This window comes from Gobio gobio, assembly GCF_949357685.1.
Source record: "Gobio gobio genome assembly, chromosome: 24".
NCBI lineage: Eukaryota > Metazoa > Chordata > Actinopteri > Cypriniformes > Gobionidae > Gobio > Gobio gobio.
In genome coordinates this window covers 1,162,393-1,171,752 of record NC_137120.1, presented here as the reverse complement: position 1 = coordinate 1,171,752, position 9,360 = coordinate 1,162,393, and the positions used below count along the sequence as shown (strand labels likewise).

Genomic DNA, 9,360 nt, shown 5'->3' with positions numbered 1-9,360 from the left:
TTGCAGTTTCATCAGCAGAAGCCAGCTCAAGAGGAGTTCGTAGGCCGTGCTCCCTTTAACAGTCTCCCCGCCTCCGTCTAACGAACATACAATTTCCTGAACAGTTATTCTGTTTTCAAGGTCTAGCCACGTCATTACTGCCATGTGGAATGATTCTCATTGGTTCTAACAACATGAAATGTAAGCAACTTTCCACACGTAGACAGATAGGAGCATATATCACTAAAAATGCGTAGACTCGTTGTCGCCTCATGACTAGATTTAGATCACAATGATGCAGGAGGTCATAGAAAGACGTCTTTAGGTCTGGGGTCGCGTGCAGAAAACGTCCATCTTCATTGGGCCTGCACCGATCATGCAACGCACACACAAAAGCTCACAGTTCCCTCAAGGTTGAGAACATCTTAACTATCAACAAGGCACTTCTCCAAAACATGCTGATACTACATCTAGTACAGAAGTGAATTTATTCTTAGTAAGAAAAGCATATAAAAGAGGTACATTTTTCTGAGTCCCCGAAAGTCCCGTAGACCTGTATCCAAAATCACTCATTAAATATAGAGAGGTTATTGGTGAACTGATTAATCAAATATAGAAAATGGTTATAACTTGATTATCATTGATTCTTATTTTAATATTGATCACAAAATCATTCTTGAAGGATGTGTTTCTGATGAAGAGACAAGTGATGTTTGACTTGACCCTTGACCCTTCAGAACCTTGCAAAAGACTTTTAAAAATGCCGGTTGAAATAAAATCCTGCATTAGCTCAACCAATCGGCATGTTCGTAGTACCGCGAAGATTAGGCAAATTAGTTCGGTGATGTAGGACTGCGCGCGGCTGCTCCTCCCAGTCAACGACGAACAGTAATATTTTTTGCGCGATTCTGTCTGCAACAATAACAAGTGGAGGAAGCAGCGCTGCTTTTACTGGTTATGTATTGGTTTACTAAAGAGGTCATTAACAAAACGGCGTAAAAGAGACGAGCACTGATACTAAAGCGTATTCTGAAAGCTCGTAAAGCTAGATTTAAAATAAGATAACGTATGTTATGATCAGCTATTACAGATCGAGAGATGGCGGAGACAAACACACGCCATCAGACAGAAAGAGCGAGACTGATACTGAACGCAGAACAAACCTCGCAAAAGACTTTTAAAAATGCCGGTTGAAATAAAATACTGCGCGAGCTCAACCAATCGGCATGTTCAGCGCCCAAGTCCCACCCCCGAAAGTTCCCGAACTTTGAGAAAGTACTGCCTCGTGAGCCGTTTGGAGGGGGAAATATTTACCCAGAACTTCATTTAGACCCTGCGGTCGAAACACACCGAAGTTCCTGGGGAAAGTTCCTGCGGTGGAAACGCGGCTATATAGAACTTTTTTTTTAGAGTGTATGTGCTCTGCTCTGCTGCATGCTAACGCTTGCCGTTCTCCAGAGTAATGACGTCTAGCCCCTTTTCCGCAGAATGGTCCCGCGCGGCAGCCCAAAGACGTCTTTCGGGACATGCAGCAGGGGCTGAAGGACGTCGGCGCGAACATGCGCGCGGGGATCAGCGGTTTCGGAGGGGGCGTGGTCGAGGGAGTCAAGGGCGGAGTCTCGGCGCTCACACACACCGCGGTCGTCTCCAAACCCCGGGAGTTCGCCAGCCTCATCCGCAACAAGTTCGGCAGTGCCGACAACATCGCCCACCTGAAGGACAGCCTGGAGGACGGGCACGCGGAAGAGACGCCCAGGGCCCTGAGCGGCAGCGCCACGCTGGTCTCCAGCCCCAAATACGGCAGCGACGACGAGTGCTCCAGTGCCACGTCCGGGTCAGCGGCCGCTAGCAACTCGGGTGGGGCCGGCGGGGCCATGTCAGGGATGGGAGCCGCCATGGGCAGCCCTCGACTGGACGGCCATCACCACCACCACCACCACCACCACTCGTCGTCTTCCTCTTGGGATGCGCTGCTGGAAGGCCTGCAGGAGATCAAAGTGGGCCAGGTGCACATGGAGGACGCCATCGAGGACATGAAGGCGCAGCTGCAGAGCGACTACAGCTACATGACCCAGTGCCTGCAGGAGGAGCGCTACAGGTAAAACCTCCGCTAGCTCCACTCTTCAAAGGAAAACTGAATCAAACTTTCGTTCGCAGCACCGAATGAGCCACTGAGCATGATTAGAGACGGATAATCCAGCCACAGAACCAGTTTGACGTGATTCATTCATTTCGAGCTGGCTCTTTTGGTCAATTTGGTTTGTGCTGATTAGCTCATTTGGTGCTGCTCATCATTATGCTGCGTTCACACCAAACGCGAATTGAGCGCCTGGTGCGAGTGATTTCAATGTTAAGTCAATGGAAAGGCGCGTTGACGTGCGTCTGGAGGTCCCGCGGCGCAGAAGGCGCGTTTCGCGCGGCGCGAAGGACGCGAATCCGCCTCATTCGCGCGTATGACGCGAATTGAGCGTCTTGCGCGATACACGCGTTACACGCGAGTGGTGCTTTTGTGCATTGAAGCGAATTCGCGTCTGACGCCCGAGTTGAAAAATGTGAACTTTGGTGTCAATTCGTGCCGCGTTAACCAATCAGGAGCCTGCTCGCTGCTGTCACGTGGTAAAGTGACGTGTATGAGAAACCCTGCATAAATTAAAAATACTACTATTGTGTCACAAAATGTAGTTTTAAGACTTTTTCTCAGGTGAGAATGTAGTTGTTTAAAGCTCAAATCAGTGGTTTATTTATAAAGAGAGCGCCTATTTAAAAAAAATAATCGTGTGTTTTTGGAGTTGTGAGATCCAGGCGATCAGCGGCGCTCAGCGCTCATTAACCCCAGCGAGAGCAGCCTTTCCTCAGACAGTCCTTCTGCCGCTGGCTCTGATGTCCTGTAGTGGTTCATCTTGTGCTGATCTAACGGCTGATCTTTGCTCTCATGATCATCATTTGTTGTCTGCCAAATCGTTTTGACTGAGGGCAAAGAGAAGTTTCATAACTTTATAATTTAAGGATATTTAAACATACATGCAGTGAAGATAATGTAGGCGTTGCCTGGACCACATTTGTGTGGCTATTCATGATTAATATATATTTTTAATGAAAATGAAAAGAGGCAGTGGTGTTTTAAGACATTTTTCTCCTGGAGTGCCTTGAACGCGCGTCAATTTCGCTTCCAGCGCTCGATTTCCACTCGCGTCTAATTCTCTGCGGACACGCGAATGCATTCAAAATGTTCGCGCGTGAAACTAGACGCGGTAGACGCGATTTTGACTCTCAATTCGTGTTTGGTGTGAACGCAGCATTAAAGGGTCACTTCAGTGATTTAGCATTAGGGATCAATAGAATTTGTATCAATAGAAACCCGGTAGTATATTCAAATGATGGTACTTTCCCCCCTCATATCCCCCTGAGACGAGAGAATTATGCATTTTATTTCTGGAAAAAATCCTCCGATGACGCAAATACCGTCATTTTGCGTCATCTGAGGATTTTTTGGCCAGAGGCTAGAGACTACAGCCACTAGATGGAGCTGTTCCGCATGTTATCATCCGCCCATAGGGGAGAGATCTCACACACAGGATGAGACACAGACGGCCACACGGACATTCATAACGGAGCGGTGCAGAGGAAAGTGAGGGTTTCAACTCTTCAGTTAATTCCTGTGATGGTTTAGCTGCCATATGCGATCTGAAAACGTGCCAGACTGGCGTTTAACGTTACCTCAGGTCTTCTCTCGTGATGAAGGAAATCTGACACTGCTGCGTCTCGCTCGGCTCACTCACACTTTATTGAAAAGACACATTCAGTTTTTAATTGTAGTGTTTATTCTCTAACTGAACGAAATGATTGTATTACTAATGAAGATCAAAACGACGGTGTACGGAGTGGCCTCGTAAGGCAGCGAAGCAAGTGCATTCTGGGAGTTGTTGTCTTTCATCCACATGAGACAAAAATACATTTTCTGTCTTTTCTCAGTCTAAAAGGCACCAAATTCAAAAATAATTTCACATTTCTACTGCATAAACGACCCAGTTTAAATACACAGCTTAATGCTGAATCACTGAAGTAACCCTTTAATACGGAACTAAAGTTTGATTCAGCTGGAATGGGCTGTAAAGAGACCGCTTCTCTCGAGACTGGAGCCGGATGTTCAGTCGGCGTCTCTTCTGTTCCTCTGCAGATACGAGCGTCTGGAAGAGCAGCTGAACGACCTGACGGAGCTCCACCAGAACGAGATGAGCAATCTGAAGCAGGAGCTGGCCAGCATGGAGGAGAAGGTGGCGTACCAGTCCTACGAGAGGGCAAGAGACATCCAGGTGAGCAAGAGTTTCCCCGCTTGAGTGTTGATCATCTCCTCATATCCTCCAGTGTTGCGGCTCCTCTCTTCTCAGTCTGTCAGTAACGCTCTGCTTACTTCCTGTTTCCCCCTACTTCGGAAAAGCACACTGTGCTCTGATTGGTCGGCTGGAGCGGTGTGTTGTGATTGGTGTTTGGGAAATGTCCCGCCTCTTACCATAACCGCCAGTTTCAACCCACTCAACCAGGCCCCGCCCCTTTATTCTGCGTATTAATTATTATAATGAGGAATATTGTGACGTGTCGGTTCCCGGAAGAAGGAGGCGTTTCAGGAGCATGAAACTCTAGATGCACCACGTACTTTAGATTTGGCTGCGATCACATCGTTATCTACACAGAGGACTGAGCTACAGAGGCCAGTAGTGTTGAACCCTCCTCCTTCCCCAGCTCCACCTGTGTAGATCTGCTATGGGGTTATTTCATTAATGGAGGAGTTCACTTCAGAATGAAAATCTCCTGATCATTTCCTCTCCTCCATCTCATCCCAGATGTTCATGTCTTTCTTTCTTCAGTTTTTTGAGGATCATTCCAGGATTTTTCTGCTCATAATGGACTTCAATGGGAACCAACGGCTGAAGGTCCAGATCACTGCAGTTTCAGAGGAACCGATCCCAGACGTCGTCATACTCAGTTCTAGTCAGAATATGAGTCTGATCTGTTGGGCTGTGATTATGGGGCGTGTTTCAACCCAACCAGGAAAGACCTCACTTGAATAGATCTACAACCAATCAGAGCAGCGGAGCGACGCAAAACGTTAGTTGTCAAATGTCAACAGACAGTGTTGCCAAGTCTGCGATTGTCCTGCGGGTTGAAGTGGGTTCCCAATTATGTGATATTTAGACCCAGGAATGCCAATTTTAGCAGCAACCCTGCCAAAAAACACATATTTTACCCAAACGCCTTTTTTTTTGGGGCTAGTTTTGAGTAGCAATTGGCGGGTTTTATTGTGAAAACTTGGCAACCCAAAGAAGTAGAATCTTTACGATTTTTTCCGGTGTTGTAAAAAATAATTTAAGGATACACGGAGTACTTACCAACTGACAATTTCATTGGTCCAAAAGCTTCTGTTCAGGCATAGTTGCTCCACAACGGATCAAGTCCAGACCGAGTGTTGTGGGCGGGGCTAAGTTCGGCTGGCATCCAGGCTAGCTCTGACCAATCCCAGACGAGGAATAGAGTCTGATCTCGACAAACCATCGGCACATTTACAACACACACACACATTTATACACTTTAACCTCAGTGTTGTTGTATGATGTCATCACGTCTGAAAGGTCACATGACGCAGGTGGAAGTGTTAAAACCAACGTGCAAAGACTAAATTAAACGCCCTTTACACAAATAAAGGTGGAACAACGATGACGGACGATTTTACGGTTGGAGGAGAACATGAGATGGAGTTTTTCGGCACTGGGTCGTGTACGTCATGTGACCTTTCAGATGTGATGATGTCATACGACAACACTGAAGTCGCCCGTCTGAGGTTTAAAGGGTTAGTTCAGCCAAAACTGTAAATTGTGTGATTAATGACTGAGCCTCATGTGGTTGGACACCCGTCAGACCTCCGTTCATCTTCAGACACAAATGAAGATATTTTAGTGTAAATCTGATGCTCTGAAAGGCCTCCATTGGCTCAACTTTACACTCTCAAGACCCTTAAAAGACACTAAAGACTAAAGTTACAAAGTCCATCTCACTACAGCGGCTCTACAATAACTTTATGAAGACGAGAATAGTTTCTGTGCACAAAAAAACCCTAAATAACGACTTATATAGTGATGACGATTTCAAAACACAGCATCATGAAGCTTCGAAGCGTTATGAATCAGTGAGTCGATTCAGCGGTTCAGAGCGTTATGAATCAGTGAGTCGATTCATGATTCGGATCGCGTGTCAAACCACCAAACTGCTGAAATTTGGCGATTCAAACTGCTGATTCAACTCACTGATTCATAACGCTCTGAACCGCTGAATCGACTCACTGATTCATAACGCTTCAAAGCTTCATGATGCCGTGTTTTGAAATCGTCATCACTATATAAGTCGTTATTTAGGGTTTTTTTGCGCACAGAAACTATTCTCGTCTTCATAAAGTTATTGTAGAGCCGCTGTAGTGAGATGGACTTTGTAACTTTAGTCTTTAGTGTCTTTTAAGGGTCTTGAGAGTGTAAAGTTGAGCCAATGGAGGCCTTTCAGAGCATCAGATTTACACTAAAATATCTTCATTTGTGTCTGAAGATGAACGGAGGTCTGACGGGTGTCCAACCACATGAGGCTCAGTCATTAATCACACAATTTACATTTTTGGGTGAATTAACCCTTTAAAGTGTATAAATGTGTGTGTGTGTGTGTTGTAAATGTGGCGATGGTTTGTCTAGATCAGACTCTATTCCTCGGTCGGTCAGAGCCTCTGAAGCTCTTCCTCTGGACCTTCAGCCGTTGGTTCCCATTGAAGTCCATTATGAGCAGAAAAATCCTGGCATGTTTTCCTCAAAAAACTGAAGGTGAGTAAATGATCAGGACATTTTCATTTTGAAGTGAACTCATCCTTTGCCAGTCTGTCCGAGAGTTGTCCTGACAGAGGGACTTTGGCTTGCCCTCTTCATGAAGTTCTGCGTGTGTGTGTGTGTGTGTGTGTGTGCAGGAGGCGGTGGAGTCCTGCCTCACCCGCATCACCAAGCTGGAGCTGCAGCAGCAACAGCAGCAGGTGGTGCAGCTGGAGGGGGTGGAGAACGCAAACGCCCGAGCTCTGCTGGGGAAGCTCATCAACGTCATCCTGGCCCTGATGGCGGTGCTGCTGGTGTTCGTCTCCACCATGGCCAACTTCATCACGCCCCTCATGAAGACGCGCGCCCGCGTCGGCGCCACCCTCGCCCTGGCGCTCTTCCTGATCACACTGTGGAAACACTGGGATTGGCTGGAGCTCTTTCTGCTGCCCAGCTGAAACACACAACACTCGCTCAGAACTAACTGTGGCGCATCCCTGCCATCCAACCAGAACTGGGTGTATGAGAGAGACACATTCCCGCTCTTTTCCTTCTGGATGGGTTCTTTCCTGTTTTAGACCACTGAGCTCATTTTTGCTTTAAAGGGTTAGTTCAGCCAAAACTGTAAATTGTGTCATTAATGACTGAGCCTCATGTGGTTGGACACCCGTCAGACCTCCGTTCATCTTCAGACACAAATGAAGATATTTTAGTGTAAATCTGATGCTCTGAAAGGCCTCCATTGGCTCAACTTTACACTCTCAAGACCCTTAAAAGACACTAAAGACTAAAGTTACAAAGTCCATCTCACTACAGCGGCTCTACAATAACTTTATGAAGACGACAATAGTTTCTGTGCGCAAAAAAACCCTAAATAACGACTTATATAGAGATGACGATTTCAAAACACGGCCTCATGAAGCTTCGAAGCGTTATGAATCAGTGAGTCGATTCAGCGGTTCAGAGCGTTATGAATCAGTGAGTCGATTCAGCGGTTTAGAGCGTTATGAATCAGCGAGTCGATTCAGCGGTTCAGAGCGTTATGAGTCAGTGAGTCGATTTAGCGGTTTAGAGCGTTATGAATCAGTGAGTCGATTCAGCGGTTCAGAGCGTTATGAATCAGTGAGTCGATTCAGCGGTTTAGAGCGTTATGAATCAGTGAGTCGATTCAGCGGTTCAGAGCGTTATGAATCAGTGAGTCGATTCAGCGGTTCAGAGCGTTATGAATCAGTGAGTCGATTCAGCGGTTCAGAGCGTTATGAGTCAGTGAGTCGATTCAGCGGTTTAGAGCGTTATGAATCAGCGAGTCGATTCAGCGGTTCAGAGCGTTATGAATCAGCGAGTCGAATCAGCGGTTTGAATCGCCAAATTTCAGCAGTTTGGCGGTTTGACACGCGATCCGAATCATGATTCGACTCACTGATTCATACCGCTCTGAAGCTTCATGAGGCCGTGTTTTGAAATCGTCATCTCTATATAAGTCGTTATTTAGGGTTTTTTTGCGCACAGAAACTATTGTCGTCTTCATAAAGTTATTGTAGAGCCGCTGTAGTGAGATGGACTTTGTAACTTTAGTCTTTAGTGTCTTTTAAGGGTCTTGAGAGTGTAAAGTTGAGCCAATGGAGGCCTTTCAGAGCATCAGATTTACACTAAAATATCTTCATTTGTGTCTGAAGATGAACGGAGGTCTGACGGGTGTCCAACCACATGAGGCTCAGTCATTAATCACACAATTTACATTTTTGGCTGAACTAACCCTTTAACTAATGAATGTTAAAAGTGAGAGAACGGTCTTCTGCTGATGCATGGCTTTAATACGACACATCCAAACATCTTTGACACCAAAACCGTCTGGGAAAATGTGTTGCGTTTAGTTTGTTTTGTCTCTGTGGAACACGGTGTGTGTTATATATCTCATTACGGAGGAGAGGGAAACTCATTGTTCAGTGATATTTGACTAGGGTGCGAAGGCAGTAGTGAAGACTCGATCAGAACATTTTTGTAAACACAGTAATAGTGTAACACGCTCCATCGGCTTGATCACATTTCTCATGTTTCTACCCGTTTGCTAAATCACACCACCACTGTATTCTTAATAAAAACATTTGCAAATATAGGCTTTTGTTTTCATTAGGGCCTTTCATTATTTTGGGTGAACATATTTTTGCTTGGTGCGACAATCTGCAATCCAGATGCGGATTTTAATCCAGATCAAATTCATTAATCCCAGGATGGATTACACCGAGCCAGCTCAAAATGATGAATAGTTGAATATATGATAATAAACGACTTGATACACATCACAGCAGATGTTTATGAAACAGGCTCCTCTAGGTTAATGATTCTGAGTTCGTCACAAATCTATAAATAAATCGCTCGGTTTACCGCATGATCGACGGCGCCACCTGGCGCTCAGATGGAGGATTTACACAACAGCCCTCATTATCTTTCTAATGCGAAGCAGCTCCCTTTAATTAATGTTATGCAAATAAGACTGATCTGACAAGCTGTGCCCCGAAAAAGGGAACGAGGACAGAATGGC

General features: G+C 45.8%; 1 protein-coding gene across 1 annotated transcript in view; it reads left to right on the top strand.

Annotated features, from left to right (window-relative positions):
• The window catches only part of tmcc2 (transmembrane and coiled-coil domain family 2), a 10,145-nt gene extending 2,686 nt beyond the window's left edge, over window positions 1-7,459 (top strand). The window contains exons 3-5 of the mRNA XM_079808460.1: window positions 1,467-2,077; window positions 4,157-4,292; window positions 6,977-7,459. Coding sequence (XP_079664586.1) covers window positions 1,467-2,077; window positions 4,157-4,292; window positions 6,977-7,276 — 1,047 coding nt within the window. The 3' untranslated portion in view covers window positions 7,277-7,459. The remainder of the gene's footprint in view (window positions 1-1,466; window positions 2,078-4,156; window positions 4,293-6,976) is intronic.
• Window positions 7,460-9,360: the final 1,901 nt, after the last annotated feature.